Source organism: Colius striatus, chromosome 17 (assembly GCF_028858725.1).
Source record: "Colius striatus isolate bColStr4 chromosome 17, bColStr4.1.hap1, whole genome shotgun sequence".
NCBI classification, from domain to species: Eukaryota; Metazoa; Chordata; class Aves; order Coliiformes; family Coliidae; genus Colius; species Colius striatus.
Genome location: NC_084775.1, coordinates 14967464 through 14991522, shown reverse-complemented (window position 1 = coordinate 14991522; position 24059 = coordinate 14967464). Strand labels below are relative to the sequence as shown.

At 39.6% G+C, this 24059-nt stretch overlaps 1 protein-coding gene across 4 annotated transcripts in view; it reads left to right on the top strand.

Moving 5' to 3' along the window:
* The window catches only part of HECTD4 (HECT domain E3 ubiquitin protein ligase 4), a 69322-nt gene that overhangs the window by 16264 nt on the left and 28999 nt on the right, over positions 1-24059 (top strand). Inside the window, exons 7-37 of one of the 4 annotated variants that reach the window (XM_062010410.1) lie at positions 783-953; positions 1237-1429; positions 2747-2908; positions 3001-3114; positions 3614-3754; positions 4511-4743; positions 5100-5245; positions 7296-7366; positions 8019-8124; positions 8741-8861; positions 9795-9917; positions 11114-11238; positions 12309-12462; positions 12756-12856; positions 13658-13856; positions 15066-15185; positions 16362-16466; positions 17328-17491; positions 17849-18082; positions 18321-18513; positions 18689-18793; positions 18877-18965; positions 19522-19697; positions 20058-20193; positions 20340-20481; positions 20597-20763; positions 21371-21517; positions 21829-22013; positions 22552-22705; positions 23032-23312; positions 23623-23812. In XM_062010410.1, coding sequence (XP_061866394.1) covers positions 783-953; positions 1237-1429; positions 2747-2908; positions 3001-3114; positions 3614-3754; positions 4511-4743; positions 5100-5245; positions 7296-7366; positions 8019-8124; positions 8741-8861; positions 9795-9917; positions 11114-11238; positions 12309-12462; positions 12756-12856; positions 13658-13856; positions 15066-15185; positions 16362-16466; positions 17328-17491; positions 17849-18082; positions 18321-18513; positions 18689-18793; positions 18877-18965; positions 19522-19697; positions 20058-20193; positions 20340-20481; positions 20597-20763; positions 21371-21517; positions 21829-22013; positions 22552-22705; positions 23032-23312; positions 23623-23812 — 4748 coding nt within the window. Of the gene's footprint in view, positions 1-782; positions 954-1236; positions 1430-2746; positions 2909-3000; positions 3115-3613; positions 3755-4510; positions 4744-5099; positions 5246-7295; positions 7367-8018; positions 8125-8740; positions 8862-9794; positions 9924-11113; positions 11239-12308; positions 12463-12755; positions 12857-13657; positions 13857-15038; positions 15186-16361; positions 16467-17327; positions 17492-17848; positions 18083-18320; positions 18514-18688; positions 18794-18876; positions 18966-19521; positions 19698-20057; positions 20194-20339; positions 20482-20596; positions 20764-21370; positions 21518-21828; positions 22014-22551; positions 22706-23031; positions 23313-23622; positions 23813-24059 lie in introns of all 4 variants that reach the window. The other 3 variants (XM_062010408.1, XM_062010409.1, XM_062010407.1) reach the window with 3 other exon arrangements.

The window sequence follows — 24059 nt, the reverse complement described above, 5'->3', positions numbered from 1 at the left end:
TTATAAACCCTCACTGAAAACTTTGCATGATAGAACATGTAAGTTGTTCCAGGTATCCCTGTTCCCCTGTGCTTGTGTGTGTGTATACACCCGTATGTATGTGTGTATATACATTCACACCCTTCCACTGTATGTTATGGTAGTGTCATAAGAGCTACAATGTAATATGGTCACATTGTGAAAACAAACAGTAGCAAAATGGACTTTGACTTCAACTGAAAACATAACCTTCCTGAACAGCTCATTATTCTACCATAACAAAATTCAGGCATTGTTTCTGATCTAAATATGTTTTGTAGGTAAAACAACCTGTGTAAAAATGGATAGTTTGTTAACTTTGGTTATTTCCCTGCCGTAGTTTTAAGGATGGATATGCACACTTATGTTCAGTGTGTTTCCTGAAACTGAAAGTGTTTGAATACCCTTGATCTCCCAAAGTTTCCAGGAATATTTCAGAGAAGTTGCAGGAAGTAGCCAACTCTTTAGCACGTGTATTTTCAATATGGTACTGTGGGTATGCTCTCAATCATTAGTGAGGAGATGAGCCTTTTATTTTTAGGTACACTAAATGTTCAGCTATATAAGCTGGTTTATATGCAGTAGGTCCATTTGGCAAACACGGTAGAATAGCTGTTTGTACCTAATAAATATAATCTCATGTGCAATAATAAGACTTTTCTGGACTAATTGCACTTGATCTTTGGTTTTTTTAAAGTACATTGCTAATGCTTGCAAGAGCAAACTGCAAAATAAGAACTATTATGATGCTCTCTGTCTCACAGGTATGTCAGATAATCCCAATGCCAGTAAATCACTTCCCAGTTGGCAGTACTATGACTACCGTGCATCTTTCTTCAGATGGCACATATTTCTACTGGATTTGGTCGCCTGCAAGCCTCAATGAAAAAACACCAAAAGGCCACTCTGTCTTTATGGATGTTTTTGAACTTCTAGTAAGCAAATTATGTATTTTTTTTATGACTTTGGAGTTGGTAGCATGACAACTGCTTAGTTAAATACAGCCATTTTCAAATCAACATGTTAGGTTTTAATATTGGTATGTGTAATCCAAATAGCTGCTTGTAATGTGCTTCTACAGCACTCTTCTGACAGCAGGATTCCAGTTTGTATCCCTACCTCATCTATTGTATTGCTCAATTTTACTGTCCAGTTAAGGTAATCTGTCTCCTATGGATTTCAATACCTAAAATTATCTCTGTTTCTCCATTTTAACAGGTAGAAAATGGCATATGTATAGCAAATCCTCTCCAGGAACGAATTATATTAATGAGAAAAGAGGGTGAATCTGCAAAGAGTATAAATGAGATGCTTCTGAGTAGGCTGTCTAGGTATAGAGCCTCCCCATCAGCAACACTGGCTGCTCTCACTGGCTCTACAATCTCCAACACATTGAAAGAGGACCAAGCAGGTCAGAAGAGCTTTTACTGACTCAGTAATTGTTTCTGGTTTGTTTCTTAACACACATAGTATCAGTTCTATCTGTTACTAACCTCTTAGGACACGGAAAGATAAGAAGTGGGCATTTTTTTTCCAAAATAAGCATAAAATATTTGCTTAATGCTTGAATTACAAGTTCTTTGTTACATCAGGCATTGACTGTGAGAAAGTTTGAGAATGAAAAAGGAGTGGAATACTTGTAACATCCTTTTCCCTCCATATATTGAACTATAGGACTGATTAATGCCACATTTATCAACCTGATAATTGCATTTCCCTGCTGGCAGCTCCAATTGTTTTTGTAACAATGGACTGCAGCCTAGAAAATAAAACTTGAATTTTTAAACAATAAGTTGAATGCTGTAAATTGGGGGTAATTTTGCTTTTCTGTGGTAGTTTGTATGTGTTTGGGTATTCTTTTATGGGCTTTCTGAAACTACCCAAAATAATCAGGGAACCTTGAATGAAGAGCATTGGTGGCTTTCAGGATGATCTGGAGCTCTGTAAGATTTGTCTGAAGATTCTATTCAGTTTATCCCAAATGGCTTCTTTCTCCATACATACCTGAGTTTTCTTTTCTGTCATTATAAACAATTTAAGGTATTTTTGTAAATTCTCCAGGAAATAGGTATGATGACAGGGAAACTGGCAACAAGTTAAGTTGAAGGCCTGTCTTAAAGGCTGTATTTTGCCAGTTAACAACTAGAGTGCTACAGAAGAAGAAGTGGTTATTGGTTAATTCTTTAGTCAGTGCTCAGAGAAGTGTTGATGAGCTGTGGCAGGAGCAAGATCTTTGTGACCATACACATTTCAGATGGAGCAGGAGAGCTTAAGGATAGTAAATTCCTAGTGAATCTCAAATGCTCTCTTTTATGTTAAAAGCTTGTTTGGCTCTAAGATACTGCTTTCAATATGTTTATCACAAAACAGTCCTTAAACCAGTTTTGTTTATGCTTAAATTTTAGACTCCTAATTTTCCTGGTTTGGAAATGAGAGATTGCTGGTCTGTCCTTTTTCTTTCAAAAAGAAAGGAGTTCTTTTTGGTTAAAGAACCCGTGAAGCTGTGTCCTTCTGGGCATTGTTGCTGAATGTGCTGGATTATGAGGCCACCTCTATATACAACTTCTCAAAGCAGCATGTAAATGCTACAAAACGTACCTTAAATGAGTTTCCATATTGATTTATTTGAAGCTCTAAGTAGAGATCTGCCTTGTTTTCTGCTTCTTGTTAGGAATTTTTAATGCTATGAAGAAATACATATTTGTGTTTTTTCTGGTGAATATTTCAGCTGCAAACACCAGCTGTGGGCTGCCCCTGAAGATGCTGAGGAAGACTCCAATATACACATGTGGAACGTACCTGGTCATGTTGGTCCCACCCCCAGGTGGATCAGGCAGCTCTGCAACACGCTCCCTCTTCGGAGGAACAAGTGCTTTGTCATCTTTAAAGAGTAAGTTGGATATGTTTGTGGCAGATTTTCTGTCCTTGATTTTCTGAAATATAATAAACTCAGAAGTTTATTGGAGACTCTTTTCTGTGTAGTTCTTGCTTCCAGCTTGGTGTTCAACATTTCGGATGGGCAGTTCACAAGCCGAGCGGATCTTATCGATGCTGCAGGAAGTTCACTTGGACGTGGGGCTCTAGTTCCAGGACTTGGTAAGAAGTAGATCAGTTGCACTATGCAGATTGTCAGTTTTATTAAAGCTATTCTGTTTTTACCACAAGGCCTTTAAAAAAACTTCCAAGGTGCTCAACTGTCAGTAGCTGTAGCAAAGGAAGTTTTAAGCTTTTTCCCCCCTACGTTTTTTCTAGAAGCTACTAGTGTCTGATCTGATGCCAGCTGTGCACTGTGGCAGTGTGTGATAAGTTTATGGAGGAATATATGTTATGTACTTAAAAACAACAAGCAGTGGAGTATTTACCTGAAACAGATGCTGTTGTACATTTGATTGAAACATCCAAAGGGACATACAGCAAAGGAAGAAATCTCTATTTCAAGTTTTTCCTTCCAATGCATTATTACTAAATTGCTGTCACATAACAGAGAACTTTTAAAGCAAATACTGTGAATTGATGCCTGCTAAAAAAATACTTCAGTCTGGTTTTCTAAAAAAACATTAAAAATGTGATGTGCAAAATATTTTCCTTTTCTCAGGTGCTTGTTATGATACTATGAATAACATGATATGGACCTGCTCTAATGATTATATTGATCAGTGGTGTAATCCTGGGAACCAGGCATTCCATTGTGTCTGTCAGAGGCTGGGAGTGAGTCACATCATTACAGAACCCAAAGGTGAGATAAATGTAGCAGTCAGCATTTTGTACAAAGTGGGGGTGAAATGGAATTCATGTACAGAAACTACCTTCTGAAACTTCCTATTAGAAGTCGAGTTCATTCCTGAAAAGTTGCTTATAAGTGTTTCTGATGGTTTGTGTGTGTTTTAAGAAAAGAAAAAACACGAAGCAAGACATGTTTTGGAAGTTTCCAGATTCTTACTCCCTTCAGCATATTAAAAGAACTGATGAGCAGGACCTGGGGCTGTTTAGTCTGGAGAAGAGGAGACTGAGGGGAGATCTTATTAACATATACAAATATCTAAAGGGTGGGTGTGAGGAGGTCGGGACATCCCTTTTTTCTATTGCAGCTAGCAACAGGACAAGGGGTGATGGGATGAAGCTGGAACACAGAAAGTTCCACTTAAACATAAGAAAAACATATTTCAGTGTTTCAGTGAGGGAGCCCTGGCACAGGCTGCCCAGAGGGGTTGTGGAGGCTCCTTCCTTGGAGGTCTTCAAGACCCGCCTGGACATGTTCCTGTGTGACCTGATCTAGGTGACCCTGCTTCTGCAGGGGGTTGGACTGGATGAGCTCTAAAGGTCTCTTCCAACCTCACCATTCTGTGATTCTATGAGGGTCATTCTTTTGTTTCTCATGTGGGTGTGTCCTGAAGTTAGGGATAGTGATGGTGTGGTGCATTTCAGAAGCAAATGCTAATGCTATAGTCTATGTTTGTGGACAGCATTTGAACTGCCATTCTTCCTCTTCTAGGGGATGCAACAACCACAAATGAGGTTATTAACCAGTTACTGCACCATGTTGGTGCTATGTGTATCCACCAACTCAACCTGCTTGCAGCCAGCAACAGTCTTCCTATAACAAACTTTTTGGGCAAGCAACATCCAATTGAAGCACATCATCTCAGCAGTATCTGTGACATTATGGAAAAAGCTATGGTGAATGGAGATACTTGTATAATACGCTGCATCCTTGTTGTCTTTCAGGTACAAAGACATCTTAAATGTACTTCACGATACACAGGGGAAAATGTTGCTTTAAGTTAGAGACAGCCACTTGATTTTATTAGTTTTTTTCTCTATTACATTCAGTTTCATGAAGATTGACTTAGCAGTGGCTTTGCATTACGTTATACACCCATTTAAAAACCCCAGTTTAAATCTAAGTGTAGATGCCACCTTTATTACTTCCTTATTTCTTCCTTCTTTTGAGCCAAAGTCAGTTTCTAACTGAGATGTCCTGTGACCTAGCCAGATAGTTTGACCAAGCATTGGGAGTTTGTCAGGAGTTAATGTGAGTGGAGTGTAAGGTTTCAGTATTGTTGTGTTTCTTTTTTCTTTAGGTGGTTTTTAAGTTTTTCTTCAGCCCACAAACTGAAAGAAACAGAGATACTGTTAGAAGGTCTGGCCTCTTACTTTGGCAGTTACTGATGGCACCAAGGGATCAGATTTGCTCAGAAATTCAGAAGGAGGTTTGTCTAGCTATAAGGTAAATATCTGGTTTGTTAAATTAAGCTTTACTTAGAGTTTAGATTTTTGGAAATGTTGTAACAGCTGAACATACAAATGATATCCAACAGTTTCATGTTAAATTGATATGATAAAACTTAGCTTTAACATTGTGTCACTCCATTACAATTCTATCTGTGGAACGAGGGAAATACAGTGTGTTTGTCACAATGACAGTAAAATAACAGCTGGTAATTACTTTCCATGCTTTTCATTTGTTGATTTTATTGGCTTTCTTTAGTTGTTTTTTTAATGTTTAATATATCTGCTAACGTCAAGCAAAGCTTTCTGCATTGCAGTGATGGCTAGGATGGCTCCACATGTAGCTTATGTAGTTTTTTGGTGTTCTGGAATAGGCAAAGCTGGTTTTGTCACCTGTTACACCAGGGTTTCAGGTGACAATACTGAAATTCTCCTAAAGAAAAAGAATGTAGAGGGAAGCAGAATGAATCACACTTGAGGAATGCTGTAAGGTTGAAGGCCCAGAGAAACACAGAGGCAGGGTAGTAAAACTGTCTAGAGAAAGTCAGGTTTCTGTTTAGAGAAGAGAAATCTATTTTTGTAGAGGAGTGGGCATTCTGTCTCTGGGCTGGTACACCCGGTCATCAAACACTTAAACAGGCTGGTTGCTTTAGATCCACATCATATTAGCTATTAGCTACTTCATCTCTTGAACCTGATGCTATGTAATTTCCTTTCTCCAGCTTGTCAAAATAGCTGAGTGACTAAGCGCAGGGAAGCAAGCGAAAGGTGTGGTTGTGTATCAAAAAAACTAGATAATATACATCTCTGAGACAAGGAATGCTGTCTCAAATGTCCTAAATACAAATATAATCTGCTTTCAAGTGGGAAGTGCTCCAAAGGTTGAGAACAAGATCTTCTGAAGATCAACCTGCAGGTTTTTTGTGTGAATCACAATATCCCAAATTTCAGTGGCTTTATGCAGCTCTGAAGAAGGGTGTATGTGTCTTTAGTAGCATTAGCTAGCATTTGCAGTGTCTTGCTTTCTGACAAGGAGAAGTGTATCCTGTCACCTGAATGGACAACTGCTGGATTTTTCCCCTTGTTTAACTCTATCCTCCAATGATTTGTAAAAAGAATCAGAGGTGGAGATGATGTACTGTCCCCTTCCACCTATTTTCTCACTGAGGGATTCTGATACCAATGGAAACCTCAAATTTGTCTTGCAGTGTATGATAACTTTTCTTGATGTTTGTATCACAAGTTGGTCAGCACGAGACAGAGGGTGCAATAAATAGTATCTGCTCTCAGTTTGAAGATGAAAAACGTACCAGTTCTCTTCTTTGAGAGTGTTATTTAAAAAGAGAAGGGGAAAAGAAAAGGTCTGTGCAGTGATTTCAACACTTCAGTCAGCCATGAAGTACTCCTTTTTAAGTTATTGTGATGGTGTATCTCGATGTGGTAATTCATGTAGAAAGGACAAAGTTCATTACAAGTTAGAGGGGAAAGATACCTCCACAAGGAGTGTTTATGCATAGCTGTGCTGTTGGCAAAATACAAGTTCTGGAATCTTCTGTCTCTAAGGAGCCAGTTTTTACTAAGTATAAAACTGTAACAGGAGTGACTTCTTGATTACTGTTTCTTGCATTCTCTGCTGTTGTTAGCACAGATAAGCCACAGCTCTTACCCTGTTACCAGAGTTATTTGAGTTGTGCTCCAAGCCAATGAGCCTTTTTTTTTGATGTATGTTTCTTGCCATGCTGATTGTGCTGTCATATATACCAGTGATTACTGTGGAGTTTCTCAGAGGGAAGCAAATAGCTCTTGAAGAAGCTTTGGGACCTAAATAGTAAAATATAGTTGATTACAGCTGCTTATTTTATGACTAATATAAATGTTAGAATATGGAGGAGGCCTTTTGAAGGTGGAAGAAGCTATTACATGGTTATTCTAAATGTTACATGAGTGCTCAGCTGAGGTTCTGTGATGCCATTTTTCACATGTCCATTGAAATGGTTTTGTTCACTTTTAAAAGTGTTAAGTAATACATGGTTTTATTTTTCCTTTAGCTCTGGTTTAAATATCCTGTATCCTGGAGAAGCAGAAATCAATAACTTATTGAAATTGGTCTTAACTGAAGGTGAGAATGTCTCATTGACACGTTAAAGTGTGTTGTTCTAACTGAAAACAAGAAGTAAAAATACTTGCTGAACTCTGGAGGGAGAACAGTCCAGAATATTGAGCACTAATCTGCTTTAAACTCATCCTGTTCTAGGACATTATGGATGATTCTGAAGCTGCTTTTTTAACAGCTCCATGTCAAGTGTTAGATATAGAAAAGGAAGATTTGTCTCAATCTTGCAACTGTTTGAAATGGAAAAGGATTAAAGCTTTCTTTTGTCATTCTTAGTAATGTTTCTTGTCTGGGTTGTGTTTTAGAAGGCCAAGTTACCAGTTAGTGTTTCCCATGGCAATTACACAGTAACCAGAGGTAATTTTAGTCCTTAGTGAAAGAGTAATAATCTAATTGCATTCACCAGGAAATGGGAGTCTGGACCTGGAAGCAACTGATGCATAGTCATTCATTACCTCATAGGAACGTGTTCATGCATCAGTCTTTGGGGTTTGAACCAGTGCAATGTGCAGAGCAAGCTTTAACAGTCCCACATATCAACAGGGAATCAGGTTACACTGTAATTCTAGTAACATGTATTAAGCAAGATATCTGAGGAAAGAAAAAGAAATGACTTGTGTAAAATGCTGTTTGCAAAAGTGCTTGCATTCCGTTTCAGGAGAGAGGAATAGTGGTCTCTCTCAGCTTCGTGACGTTATCCTGACTAATTTAGCTGAACAGCTTCAGAACAACAGATTTGGAAGCGAAGATGATGATCATTATAGGTAAAATGCAACAACGTGCTCCCCCTTCTCCCTGTTTTTATACTATGTTTCTATAGTTTGCTTTAACTTACATCAAATTCTTCTGACATTGCCTGTTTTCTTATGGGCAGTGTGACCTTTGTGTCTGTAGCAGGCAGAATTTCATGGAGACAATGGAGAGAGGGATTGATGTTTTAGGGGAAACTTCAGAGAATTCTGTGCATAGGCACAGTTTTGGACTCCCTGCTGCTCACTGTATGTGATAGATATGGGTGATAATTCATAAGTATGATATTATGACATTGCTCTCTATCACTGCACTAGGTGACTTTTTAGCAGTAAAACTGTCAATCTCAAGTACCTGCTCAAGTGGGAGGAGTCTGTTTTTGGAACATCTATGGCTTCTAAAGCCATAGATTTACATTAGCACAGTGGAGGAAGTCACTGGTATCTTTGCACTGATTGTTAAACATTACAGGCTTGGTTTTCTTTGTGTCTGAATCTCTAAAGTTGAACAGATACTTGTTTTGGTTTCACATAATTTGTGATACAGTTGACAGGGACTTTTGAGGTGAGCTATGCAAAATACACCATGATTAGACTGTTGACATTTTACATCTTTCTTGCATTGTTGAAGACTAAACGATGAGCTGTTGCACTACATTCTCAAGATTGTTGTCCGAGAATCTTGTGTCTTAATCACCAAGTGCCAAACTGTATCTAAAGATGATTTTCAAAGGCTTCTTTCAACTGTGCCTGTAAGTAAAATGTGTTTTGGTAAAAGCATATTTGTCTTTTGGCTTCTTTTCTTCTTTTTAAATCTCTCATTTTCACTGAGTACATAAAGGTGAAACTTCTATAGCTGTGTGTCTTAACAAATATGGGAAAAGAATGTCTTTTGTTTATGCTGTGCAGAGAGGGAAGAAACAACTTCTTACAGCCAAGTAAATCATACAGTAATGCTAAAACAGGTTTATATGTGGATGTTTTCCAGTTGCTCAAGTAACTGTTTCAGTTTAAAGAAAGTTTGTGCATTTCAATCTTCAAAACATTGCAACAAAGTAAAAAAAAAACCCCAAACAATTCTTTCTGCAGTTGTGTAAAATAATTCATACAAACAGAAAGGATTGTCATTCACAGGCAGAAGTGAGTGAAAGCTGACATTATTTGAAGGTAAAAATATGGATAGATGTTTTCAGCAGGATCAGCTCCCTGATCTGACTGATGGCCAAACAGATGAGCAGCCTGCAGGCCAGTGCTGGGGAAGGGACAGGGAGTCATGACTGTGCTGCAGGGTGGGAAAGGAGCCGTAACATGTAACCAGCACCTTCAGGAATGTCAGTTAAATTTAGCTCTGTGTTGACATTAACTTTTAAGAATTAATTAGTATTACTGTACTTGACTATTGCTACAATGTTACATACTTGAATAAAACAGTCCTGCTGCTTTATGTGTTTTACATGTCACTTCATGAGAATTCAGTGTTTTGCAACCAGTTTCTTCTCTGAAATATGTATTAACAAGCTTGCTTTAAATCAGCAACAAAAATCTGTTCAAGGGAAATATTTTGTTGCTTTTGCTTGTCCTCCTCAACTTTTTTTCCTCTTTTATGTTTCAAAGTACAGGGATTGCCTGAATCAAGGTTGATTTAAAGGTTTAGATAATGTAAAGTGTACTTATTTATGTTCAAGGCTGCATCCTCGTGTTTGCGCTATCTGATGGCTGTACAGAACCACCTCCTCAGTAACACTATTTTGATTAAACCTGATGAAAATGATGACAGTGACAGCTCCTTGCAGGGAGAGACATTGAAGGTACAGGTAAACACCAAGTTTTATTCTAGTATGGCTCTCTACAGTCAGTGTTCCTGTGACATCTCTTGTTTCTGTTGTGCATTCTTACACTGTTTAGTTGGCTCTTATCTTCTTGAAATAGTTAAAGTACTGCAGACAGATTTTTTTTTTTTCCCTGTCTTCTAGCTAAAGCCTGCAATTGTTCTGTGTTCAGTATTCCAGCTTGGGTTCTTACTGTCAGTGAGAGCAGACACTTCCCTTCCTAAATATACATATAATGAATTTTCAAATGTATTTTAATAGATGCTAGTAAGAAAATTAATGTGCCAAGAAGTCTTTCTGGACATGTTACCCTCCAACACATTCTCTTCTCCAAATCCCTTAAGTGGTACTTAACAAATACCTTTCAGATTTAAATAGGAAAGGGTTGTCTCACCTGGCTTCTGCTTTTTTGCAGTTTTAACTTAAAGCTTATGTAGAACCACCTACATCTGTTGTCTGAAATACCATGAATGTTTGTGGCAAGGAAACTGTTAGAGGACAAGGTTTGCAGACAGTGGTTGTTTTGTTGTTACAAGGTTTATTTAAAATGGTGCCATTTCATGTTACTGCTGGAATAGTCTTGAATGAACTCATGGAAGCCAGGTTTGTGTTAGCATGCAGCCTGTCTCGTCATAGCAGTTTTGGTAATGGCAACGGGTCTTCTGTAACGGTATTGACTTCTGAGTTTCTGGTATTGTTTGTTAAGCTGGTTTTGTCTGCTACTCTTTGAGACATTGTGTGCTTGTAACCTGCTGCAGTTGAAAGTTTAATTGTTCAGTTGAGTAAATGCTAAATATTGTAGTACTTCTCTTGTCTCACTATTCACCCATGTTTTCATTGTTCAGTTTCTCTCTCTACAGTGATCCACATACCTGCTAGGACATTCTGTCACCAATGCTGTACCTTGGCTGGCTAACAGCTCTCTCTCCTGTGCTGGACTTGGGGCTTCCTTCCCTCTAGAAACTGGATGTGCATCCTGTAATATATGCACCTAGTTTCTCCCAGCACTTTGGGGCTTAGCATTAATCAAATTTAAGTCTTGGACGAATCTCCTGCTGCAGGCCTGCCAGGTCACATTATCATTATTTTAATTTGGAAATCCATCTTTTTGTTCTGTTGCCCTTTTTTTGTATTCTCGAAGAATTTAAGTATCCTCTCACTCTTCTTGTACCTAGGAGCTAAAGACCAGCATTTTGTCTCTGGCTACACAAATCCTGACAGGATGTGATGAAGTCTTAGAAATGCTGCAACAAGTCACTACAGCACTAATAAACAGTGACATTTCTGACAGAGAGCAAAGGTAAGATGGTATGAGCTTGAAAACAGTAAATTAGCATTGTGTTGTTTATTGTACAGGCACAGTTAACATCACTTACTCTTTGTAACTTCATACATTCAAAGCTCACATATAGGAACTTCTTACTATAGCATTTGCTTAGAACTCACCTTTTGAAGAGTTTGGCACAGGGTCTGATTTTAGTGCTACTAGCTTGATAATCTACAGAAGCTTCAACTTTGTTAAGGTTCAGTCAGTTACAGTGGTATTTATGATGAGGATAACTGGAAACAAACTGTAATTAATCAGCTGAGATCTGGCTTGTGAACTAGAGCAATTCTGTTGTTTGTAAGCTTTTTGTTGTTCCCATGTTAAGTTTCTGAGTACCTGGTAACTGGCTTAGCTATTTTATCCACAGCAAGTCTTGGATGTTATGGTATTCTGCATGTTTCATCAGATGGTGTCACCTCACCCTTCCCTGTCTCCCATCATTTAAAAAGATTTGTTGGGAGTAGGATGTAAACATAAGCTGTGAACCTTTTCTCTCCTTAAACAAACACCTCTGTCTCCCAGCTGTTTCAGATTTCAGTTTCTATGCCTTTCTGTGCCCACAAGATGACTTTTGCTCATTGACAGTACAGAGTTCCATGGAGATATTTTCAGATGGGTGGCTTCATGCTCAAATACATTTTTGTAGATACAGATTCTTTAAAAGAACTTCTTGCTCTGTGTGCTGGGAGCTTAAAAGACACACCGAACAAATCCAGTCATGTTTGATGTGCATTTTCATCCCATGCTCATGGGAGATTGTAGTTCTCTAAGTAATTACTGAACTCTTGATTTACTGTCTTCTGGTCTGTCATTGTTTAGTAAGAGTTGACAGCAAAGACTGGGATGCTGACACTTTGGAGAGATTCTAATGTTTTCAAGATAATAACTTTTGGGGTTTTTTAAAAAAAGAATGCAAATGTTCTCTGCTGAATTTGAAATTGCAGCTTGCATAGTGTGTTACAAGATTAAAGAGATGGCTAAAAATAGTAGTGATGTGCTGTGAAAAAAAGTTGTTGCTGTGTAAACTTTGGCTCTCCTTACAGATTAAAAGGCCTGGAGCAAATTACAAAGGCTACTATGCTTGGTCATCTGCTTCCTGTCCTACTGACATCTCTGATGCATCCAAATTTGCAAACTCTAACTATGGCTGATGCCTTGATGCCTCAGCTGGTGCAGCTGGTCCTTTACACAAGTCAGGTACAGTCTTTGTGTCAGCAGCTGTCTGCAAAGGAAAAAGGATGTGGCATGCATGTTTTGAAATGCTCTAGATATTGGTCAGCTTTCTGCAGTAAGTGACCCACAGGTCATAGTTTAAGAATTGCTCAACAACTACAAAAGCTGATAATGCCAGGTTTTACTCAGTGCAGCAGCTACTAAGTGACTTACTGCCCTTAACAATATATGGTGGGATTGACAATATATTTCAATAATGAGATATTAAAATGATGTACTGCTTGTTTCTTTCTAACACTGTATGTTTTGTTCTACAGACAGCACTGCTGCTTAAAACTCAGTCTCCAGCTTTCTCAGAACTGAACAGTTCCCCCAGTGGTGCATCAGAACAGAAAGGGAAGCTGTTACCTGATGAGAGGTGATTTTCTTCACATTTGGGTTTTTTCATGGGATAAAACCTTTTATCTGTAATGTTCATTTGACCATTGCTGTGAGATAAGTCTTAAAGCAGCAATTGTTTAAGGCAAAGCTGTAATGGTTTGTAAGGCTGTCTTAGACATTGATCAGCCTTTACAACAGACATTTAGTTCTGTTTTTTCATGGAGAATTATATAATTCATATCTTCAGTTTGTTTGCACAGGGTATGGCTTGTGTCATTCCTTCCCTCACCTCAAGCATTAGGAATTAATTCTGAATCTTCCTCTTACAATAAATTAGGCTAAAGAAGACCATCATGAGAAAACAGAAATTGCTTTGACAGCATGAAATACAGTATTAAAACCATTGGAAAGACATTAAGTGGTTTCATTTACATGGAGCAGTGTAGCAGTTTTAAGTCCTGCATTTAGATCTCGTGTCTCAGCTCAAAGTTTTACAGCTTCTGCTTAGAAACAGAAATATGCAGCTCAAGTTACAGATATTTATTGCAGATACTTGCAATGTTGCAGAATTTATAGTATTAAACAGCTTGTGGTAATGTGTAATATACTGTGTGAAAACTGAAGGATTTTGTTTCAGTCCTCTTTCAAATTCTACGCTTCAGACTATTGAAGTTCTGCCTGTCCCCTTCAACACAGCTGTGCCTAAAATGGGGAGTCCATCCTTTGTGTCGCTGTATCAATGCTGAGAGGAGATTTTTAAGTACTTCCTAGTTTGTCTGAATCTAGAGTGGAAACCTCTGTGTTGAATCTTAGGACTAGTTTTTCACTCTCATTTCAGAATGCTGGAAGAGAAAGAAGAACCAGGTTTTCTGACGGGTTTGAAGATCCCTGCTCCCTGGGCTGCTGGGAAGACTGTAGAAACAGTTCATCCTGTCAGGGATAACTATAAATTTAAAGAAACTGTACATATTCCAGGAGCTCGCTGTCTGTATCTCAGATTTGACAACAGATGTTCTTCACAGTACGATTACGATAAGGTAAGCAAGGGTCGATGCGGAAATTCTTTCTCGTTTGTGTTTCCATCAGCAGCATTTCCTGTTTTCATCTTTTCTGCCCCTTGTCTTGTTGACATGAAAAGGCAGGAAGATGAAGATAAATGGCTCATGTTAAATTGCTATTATTCTTGAAGAAATAACTTCAAAAGAATTGATGTTTAATCCTTCTTGTGTATTGTTTCAGAGCATAATGCCCAGCGATTGTTTCAATGTCTGAAAGCTCTCACTTATGAGCATCTTCTCTTAGGAGTTAGGCTCTGTAATCAGGAAGTTTCCTCAAAAGAGGAAGCAGGGTTGGTTATGAAATGGGAGAAATATAGTAGGCTCCAGAGGGATGCAGTTTGGGTGGGTGGTGGTTTTACTTTGAGGGGGGTTTCCCCCCCCCCCGTAAATTCTTACCAACTCTTCCCATTTCTGTAAGCTCATTCCACGATGGCTCAGGTTCTCTGACTGCTGCTCATTTTTGCTGTTGTTCAGTTTTCCTCATTTCTCAAATTTTAATCTAGCTGCCTCCTTTGTAGATCAGCACAGTTTGTTTAAACTGGACAGAAGTGGAAAGGTTACTCTTTTTTCCCCTGATGATGAATGGCTTGTTTACATGGTTTAATAGCAACATGTATTTGCAGTTTCAAGAACACAACTAATAACCCTCAGTTACTTTGTTTCATCAGAGCTGCTTGTGCTGCTTATTAATTGTTGCTGCAGCAAAGCCTGTGATACTCACTGCTATCAGTTATTGCCAGGTTATTTAGATACTCATGTCACCCATTACTGGTTAAACCCTTCCAGAAAACTTTGGGTGTTGTCATGTTCCCACTGAAGTCACTGACAAAGTATTAGCTTTGAGATCAGGATCAGTCCATTTATTAGTAGAGCAGCGATATATTCTCCTTAGCTTAGCGTGAGGACTGGAAGTTAAGACTTCTCCTACCTTCTGCTCCCAGTTCTGCTGACTTGCTGTGTGACTTTGGGGGCAAGTCACTGAATTTCCTCTCTGCCTCAGTTTCCCCATCTGTAAAATGGGGATAATAATACTTACCTCCTCACCTCACAGGGCTGTTGTGAGGATTTGTTAATGTTGATGAAGCGCTTTGTAAAGAGAAAGCGCTGTGTAAGTGCTAAGTATTATTATTATTATTAGATTTTCTTGTTTTTCTCTTACAGTCTAACAGTGTATTTTATGTTTTGAAGTTGGTGATCTATGCTGGTCCTAACACAAACAGTAGGAAGGTTGCTGAGTATGGAGGCAATACACTGGGATATGGCAGCCGTAGTGTCTTAGGAACTGGTTGGCCGAAAGACTTAGTAAAGGTACAGTATTATAATCCAACACTATTTCACATAGAAAAGTCCCCTTTGGAAAACATGTTGAGTCCTTTTTAACCTGTATAGCAATGAAATCCAAGCTCTTAAGTGTATTGTTATCCAAGATGGGATCACATCTTAAATGGGCTTGTTAAGTCCTCGGGGAATAACTTCAACTCTGTGTGTGATGCTTCTCTTTGCGTTGATCGTGTTTGTTATGTCTTACTGGAATGCATTACTGGTGTGTTCCAGTCCTAGAGTCTCTGATGGCACTGCTCTTCTCCTAAGTATATCTTCCTAGGAGAAATTCTTACAAAGTCTGAGGCTGGGCATATTTTCTTAAGGTCTGTGAGAATGACTGCAATTTTTGAACAGTGACTGTTAATATAATGAGTAGTAAATGCAGCAGCTTTCCAACCGTTTGTGTTGGGTTTTAAAAGGACATTGGAGGCTTTTGGCAGTGAAGCTAAGACAAAAATCCTTCAAACTTCTTGAAACTTCACTATTTAAAGAATTTTGTACTATGTTCCCTCAGATTGTATGCAATGTGGGGTTTTTTCCTTGTCCATTTGTGCTGCTGCACAAATTTGTGCTCCTTGTCCACACTACAGCTGGGCTGATGTATGTCACTTCTGAAATTGTGTCTTGTTAAACCAAGAATAAACTGGAAAGCTATTTCAGATGAGCACTCCATTATTCAGAGTGAATGGAATTTCATTTAATTTTCAGACATAGATTTTTATATTGCTCTTTTAGCAAACTCTTCTAGTAATGTGTTGACATTCATCTCTTTGAAGAGCTTGTCTGTCTGCCTTCAGGAAGAGAAGTACTGATTATTGCATGGCTTCTTGGCAGACAAATAGTGAGGAAAGTCAAGGCCAAGTAACACAGACTGATAAATTCTATTTGATTCTATAACCACAGTGGGGATTTTTGTTTCACTGTAGTTAACCAGCAGCAAAATTAAAATCAAATTGTCCACTGAAGGGTATCCTTACAGCAACAGGAGGATCTTTAATCAGAGTATATAGTTAGAGATAAAAATAGTACTTGGGTAACTGTCATTAAAAACATTAATCCATACAATAAGCCACTTTTATGAAAAGCCTGTTTGTTTGCCTTGGTTCTTAAATGTGTTTTCCTTTCTTTTGTTTTTTTTTTCTTCTCCATCCAAATGTTAAGGTGGAAGGAGATACAGTCACCTTCTCCTTTGAAATGAGGAGTGGTCGTGAGCACAACACTCCAGACAAAGCTATGTGGGGCTTTGCTTGCACTGTTCGAGCACAGGTACTCAAATGTGACAGATCCCATGGGATAGGCTCAGCTTCAGTTTCTCTTCTGTCTGTTACACGCTTCAGATCAAGCAGAAATGTACTTCAGAGTTGGAAGTTAACGTTTGAAATGTGAACCAGTAATAGGTTATTTGTTTTGGCAATACAAGAAACCATCCTTTGCAGTGTGAAGGACTCAAATTCCACATCTGGCTTCCTGACCTACAGATACCTGGTATTCCTGTGGTATAGATGTGGTATTCCTGTAGCATGCTCAGGGTTTTATGAAGTTGGTCATTACCAAATGTGTCTTCCCTATCTCTTGGCCTTGGCATTGGGCTTGGATGAAGTCATTTCAATATCTTGCTGCTTGTAGATCAGGATTCCTTTGCAGAGATGGGTATCTTGTAACAACCTGGAAATTGGAGTTTTACTTGAGGTGTCATGGTTTTGGCTGGGACAGAGTTAATTTTCTTCTTGGAACTAATGATTCCAGCCTATAAAGAAGAGAAAGGAGGGATGTTGGGATCAACAAAAGGAAACTCAAATCCCCGTGCCAGGAAGCCAGGGCTAGGCCTGTGAAATAACACATCTGCAGGCCAAAGAGTGGCTGAACCAGAATTAACTTCTGCCTTTTCTTTTCTTGATTGAGGAAAACAATGATTAAATCCTTTGTTTCTTGTCTTGAGTTGTTCTTGCACATTACCCCTTGGATTGTTAAGCGTTGTTTCCGTGTATGTCTGTGTAGGAGACAGATGATGGATAGATGTGTAGCTGTAAGGTTATAGAAATATAAAATCTCCTGTCTTGAAATCTGTTGGGGAAGGACTTAGTGGTTGATTGATGAGTGCAACTTACATCACTGTTCCTACTTCAGGAGTCGTCAGAGGACGTGTCAGGAGGCTTGCCCTTCTTAGTTGACCTGGCACTTGGCCTTTCTGTGTTAGCTTGTTCTATGCTGCGGATATTGTACAACGGACCAGAAATTACCAAAGATGAAGAAACCTGTCAAGAGCTCTTAAGATCTAAACTATTACAAAGGTAAAAAAGCCAAAAACTTGATGCAAGTTCCCATGTGGGTGTTTCTCTGAAGGAAGGTGACTTCTGTAGTTGTGCTCAAGTCTTGTGTTTTAAGGTGGTGTTTTGATAATGTTTCCTGCAGAGTTTGTTCAGCAGCTCTGTGTTGCCTAAAGCTAAGGGAATAGTCTCTAGAAGAAAGGTTTCCTTTAGAGTAAGTAGAGGAGGATTGGGCTATGCTTGATACATTAAGCAGTGCTTAATATGTTAATCTGTCTGTTTGTAGTGTGTTGTTGACTGATGTGTGTTTCTGAATGAGAGGGGAGAGTTCTGGGAAAACAAAATCCATTTCATCTGTGTTTTGTTTGGTTTTTTTTTCAGGTGCCAATGGCAGGTGGAAGCTAATGGTGTGATATCACCAGCCCTTACACCAAGTCCTTCTCCCTTGCCTCTTACTATAGAAGAAGATAGAGAATTTACATATCCTTCTGATGTTCTAGTGCCTCCTGTTGGACACTATTTTGATCTGCCTAGGATCAGGCTGCCTCCAGGGATCATGATAAAACTCAGGGAAATTTCTGGACGTGCTCGGCCTCAGTTTAGACCCAGCATAAAGTAAGTGTCATTACCTTGCTTTATTTTTCTCACTTTCATTGTTTGAAACATGTGCCAAAGTGAGTGAGCAAAAAAGCAGTGGTGAGGATGTGACATGTCTTTGGTGTATGATGGGTGTGCATTGGATGTTCTGTAAGTCCTTGTTTGTGAGTGCAGCACCTAGTGAATTGTCTATGTAAACTGTCACAGTTTGTCTGTTGTTCTGGCTTAATCAGTTTGGCTTTACCTGTGACCCTAGGGAAGTGATTCAGCCAGAAGTAATGGAGGAGATGGTAGTTTCCTGTGTGATTAAACATTTGAATTTGGTTGATGCGCTCCAGTCACTGATAAATTTCCAGTATCAGGAAGAACACGCTGAAGAATATGATTTACTTTGTAAGATTATGGGAGAGACTTTTAAGAAGCTCAATGCCATGGAGAGACAGCTGCAGGTAAGAAGGAAAGTACATGAAAAACACCCAGAAGGCTTGTTTTGAGAATAAAGGTGTATTAACAGCATTTTAGAAACACATAAATACAAAATGTACTCACATTTCCTCTTTTAAGATCTCTTCTTGTCCTTAAGATGAACAACTGTGACAAGTGTTATTTTTGTCTCTTTCTTAGAGTGTGGCTGAGCTGGAGCAGAAGTGGCAGAATGAGGTAGATGACGCCATGCATGGGAAGCTGGAGAACAATGTCCCATTCTTTTATGATTATCACTTCAACGAGGTAAGCATTGTGGCTGCTGTGTGTGCTCATGCTTCATGCTGCTCTCTCAACACATGTTCATCCTTTTCCTTCACTTTGTTTAGAGCAAGATGAAAGAGCTGGAACTTCTATGTTCAATGAAAGAAGTTTCTTTTGATGGAAGCGATCTTGAGAATGTGGTCCTGGCGTTAAGGTTAGTAGCTGTGGAGTGTACCGTTGGGGCAAGGCACTTAAAAGATAGGCACCAAAAGTAGTTACACACAGTTAAAATTGCACAAATACATACATGCTTATTGAAGCAGGCACTTGAATCTCATTGTACCCTGTGAAACATGACGTGAAACAGAAACTGGCAGTAAATGTTTCAAAGTCATTCTATGTCTAGTTCTATTCAAGGCTGGTACACTCATGGAAAGCCAAAAATCTTTGGGAGCAGGAGCATTCAGATGAGCTTCTAACCAGGCATGCAGATACTTTACAGCTTAATTTTCCTATCTGCCTGGCAATATCTGATTAAATTGTTAGAAACGTTAGTGCTAAATATATTGATATTAGGACCTGCAGCTGCTGGCACTTACTGACAAATCACTTGTTTATTTATTTAATTTTTTATGCTCTCTACTTTGTTGGCATAGAATAAATTGATGCTATACATCTTCATTAGAAGAACCTGTCTCACAGAAACACTTTTCAGAAGGCATTAGAACATAACTGAGTCTGCTGCTTTTATTTTCCTTTCTTAATCTCAGGGAGAAATTTTTTCAAGAGGTGAATTCACTGATACAGAAGACCTCTCATCCCCTAGCAAAAACAAAAACATTGGTGAAGAGCTTGATGAACAGAGCAGAGCTGCTGTTACATGTCACTATTGCAGCACAGTCTGGTATCACAAGAAGTATATCTGGTACTCCTGCAGAGACTCCAGGTATATATGTCATTGCCAGCACTGTACTTTTTCTTATCAAGATACAATCTTTTTCTCTTCTCTTGATTTCCCTCTTACATTAAACTTTGGTTGGTTTGGGTTGTAGTAATATATGGAACTGAAACTTTAGTCTCCTGAGTTATTGGGGAAAAATGCTTAACCTAAGCAAAACAAAGCCAAGCTGAAACAATACCTGAGAACAGGAAACTGCTCAGAACTGAGTCGCAAGTTCTTGTTTAGACTGTGTTTTCCCCTCTGTGTTAGAGCTTTCACTGGAATGTTCACAGTGGTTTTAAAACCAGTTTGTAAATAAGCTCCTACACCAAGGGTGACATTTTTTCACGTTGTATAATATTGCAGCCTGCAAGTCAGCATCTGAAACAAAAGTGATCTCCCATGCAGTCCGCCAGCCCGTCTTCCTCCGCAGCATGTCGGCGCCGTCTGACTTAGAAATGATTGGTAACGAAGATATTGAGTTTGCTAGATCAAGTCAGAGGTATGCAAGGGTTTATTCCACTAAGCTGCTTTACAGTGATGTGGCCTGTGTTGTTAAAGCCATTGATAACTTTGCAAGTGTAGCATGTGTGTCTTTTATTGCCTCAGGTTTCTGCTGCCAGCTGTATTTATCCTCTGTTCTCACAGGCGCCGCCACATTACCAGCCACAGAAGCAGCTCCTTCACTCTTCTGCAGTCACTGGCCATTGAGGACAGCAGAGATAAACCCACCTACAGCGTCTTACTGGGGCAACTCTTTGCTTTCATTGGAACAAATCCTGACCAAGCAGTATGTCACCTTCCATGTGCTCAATCATTACATTTTCAAGCTCAAACCTTCGCAAAGAAGGGAGGTGTCTTGCTTGTGCCTCATTAACAAAAGCAACCAACCAAAATCTCCTCAGGTATCCAGCAGCAGCTTTCTGCTGGCTGCTCAGACGAGGTGGCGGCGTGGGAACACGAGGAAGCAGGCTCTGGTGCATATGAGAGAGTTGCTGACGGCAGCCGTCCGGGTCGGGGGTGTGACGCATCTTGTAGGCCCAGTGACCATGGTACTTCAGGGAGGACCAAGGTTTGTTTCTTTCTCTGAAAGTAATTAAGTGTTGCAGTCTCTGTGGAAGACAGCAAATTGCTCTGTGCACATGAAAACTGTGAGAAGGGACTAACTGTGAGGGCTTAAGTTTGCAGAGCAAAGCCTGCAACAACTGCTTTGGCCCTTGTGAGGTAAAAAGGCAGAAAACTTCTGAGATGTGCTTTTATTTGGCAGTAGATGAACTTCTGTTTCATATTGGGCTGACATGTCCACAGATGTGGATACAGGCTATCTTATTCTATAGGCTACCATTCTATCATTCTATGGTTCTCCTAACTTAATTCTAAATTCATGTTGATTAAGCCTTGGTGGCAGATTTAGCTGCTACAAAATATGTGTCAAATTTAGATGACAGTAACTTCTTTGTAGTCAAATTTCAGTCGTGTCTGAGCTAGAACTACACACTATCTTGTTAACATATGTTTCATGTTAAAACATTCAGTGACTTAGAGTTTTGCTTCTAAATCTTCCTGGGGTAATTCTTAGTATGTGCTGATTGTTGTATGTTTTGAAACCTGTATTTGAAAGTTTGGCTGGTTTGTTTAACCTGGAAAGCCTGCCATTTCAAATGTTTCACTGCCCACAGGATTGAAGAGCTCACGTGTGGTGGGATGGTGGAACAAGTCCAGGAAGCTTTTGGAGAGACAATGACATCTGTGGTCTCGCTGTGTGCTCGCTACCCCATTGCTTGTGCAAATAGCATTGGCCTCTTGTGCACTATCCCTTACACAAGGTATGGAAGGGTTGATTTCGGGGGAGGAGGGCATCCACAGCTGTCCTTATTAGGTTTTGCCTTAAGGAGAAGCATTATATAGTATGAATCTACTCCCTTTCATCATAATGAGGAGTGTCTCAGATCATCCTGTTCAGATTTTCTCAGAATAAAGAATTTCACCTGGAAGGGGCAAGGGAGAGACAGAACCATCTTTCTGCAATGCAAAGTAATGAATTGCTGAGTTAACAGCAGGTTCAGGGTTTTCCCTGTGTCTCATCAGTGACTGGAGAAGTTAATGAAGTAAAATCTGAATTTGTCTTCTCACACAGGAGTGAAGAGAAGTGTTTGGTACGAAGTGGCCTGGTACAGCTCATGGACAGGCTTTGCAGTTTAAGCAGCCAGACAGAATCCAGTTCCAATGAAAAACAGACTAAGAAGCAGAAGGTGGCCACCATGGCTTGGGCTGCCTTCCAGGTGCTAGCCAACCGCTGTGTTGAATGGGAGAAAGAAGAAGGTAGGAACGCTGCCAAATGTATTTCTACTGTGTGCTTTAGAGTTGCCCAAGTGCCTGAGAAATGGTGTTAAATGTATTTCAAACAAGGCATTTGCTCACCATGACTTCAGTACTGTGTGGGCTCTCCAGAACACACAAGTGGGTAGAAAATCAGCTTCTTTTTGTTCTCGTCTCTTTCTTAAATTCTAGCTTTATTTTCCTCCTCGTGGGAGTGTTTTATGTTGCAGATAATTTCAAGTCTGCCACTTGGTTCTGTCTAGACATTAGTAACCCCTCAGGGTTCTCTGGTTATGTGTTTCTCTTGTAACAGAGTTCACCCATAACATACATAAACTTACAGACAGGTGGCTGTTGGCTAATGGGACATAGAGGATGCATCAGGTTTTATTTGTAGTTAAAGCCATTTCATATGTAACCGTTTTGCTGTAGCACGACAAACCTATTTCTTACTAATTTCAGCTTATGAGCAAGGAGTTTGTGCATGTGCAGATTCCTTTCTTGCTAACCACAGTTGTGGATTCTTGCATTTGTTTCAAAGGTGGTTCAACAGAAGCTGTTCACTCTGGTCTGGCTCGTCAGGTCTCCAGCCTTCTCACCAACCACCTTGCACGAGCCACGGAGTGTTGTGGCAACCAAGCAGCAGGAAATGATGCGCTTCAAGATGTTCTCAGCCTTCTTAATGACCTGTCAAGGTGGGAGGCCTTTGTCTCTGGAGTAATTTTTTTCTATGTATGAAAGCAGATGGGGGTTGTTTAGGGGGATTTTTTACAGCAGTGAAGGTAAGATACCTTCCAAAACCATTCTAAAACTAGCACATTCTGAAGTGGCTCTCGGTGTTCCATCAGTGCCATCAGGTTGTGTTTGAATTGTTGCAGGTAAGGTCTTGTCAGACACTGAAATTGTTTTTAACTACATCTTGTAAATAATGAATTCACTTGTTTTAATTCCAAGAGCATCATAAAACAATAAATCCAGTTATTTTTCAGACAGCACTTACCTGTTTTCCTCCCCCTTTCAGGAGCCACATAGGGAAAGCAATCCTGAGCCAGCCAGCCTGCGTGTCCAAACTTCTGTCGCTTCTTTTGGATCAGCGGCCCTCTCCAAAGTTGGTGCTTATAATCCTCCAGTTGTGTCGAGCTGCATTGCCTCTCATGAGTGTGGAGGACTGTGGAAATGTTGAATTGCCTCCCTGGAGTTACTCGGTACCCTCTCTGAACAGTGAACAGGATGATCCCAGTGACCCGGCCTCCAAGATTGCCTCTCTGCTCTTGGCAAAGCTGGCAGATTATGTAGTTCCAGGTATCAGCATTGTTCTGGGGTCATACTAATTTGAGAAGTTGCCAACCAAGTCATGTTTTGGCCAGAAGCCTTTGTACTGACAGAAAGCTCAAGTAGGAGAAGGTGTATCATAATGTCAGCATTAGGATATTCCTATGACTTCCCTTCTGCTTCTTACCTTTGTCTGAGAAGAGCTAAACTGTGTGTCACAGTGTTGTTCTAGATACGTCTCAGATGTGTTACCTTTAGTTTCAAGGCCAAGAAAGCTTGTTCATGGAGCTCATGGTTGGTTGTTTTTCTTTGTTTTGTGTTTTTTTCTTTCTACTTCAAGGATGCCAGACAGTTCTTTCTCCAACTGCTTCTGAGCCAGATACTGCTTTGGCAAAAGCCAGCCCTAAAAATTCCATAAAAGGTGATAAAGATCCTGGAGAAGAAAGTGAGGCAGTGGATGGTAAACTTTCTATTTTCATTCATAAACGGGAAGACCAGTCATCCCATGAGGTCCTTCAGCCATTACTAAGGTAATCTGAACCCACTGGGTTGGAATCGGCAACTGATTTTGCCAGTTGCATCTGTCTTCTTATTGTTAGTGCTGCAGCTGTAAACAAATGCATCCTAAACATAGTAAATCGAAATCCCAAAGCTTCTTGGACTTGCCTATGTTGTAGAAGATGGTTTAGCAATGATGAGAGCAGCAAAGCTGAAACAGAGCAGAGTACACAGATTTATACAAGGAAGAGAGGAATAGGAAGTGTGATATTTGGGTTT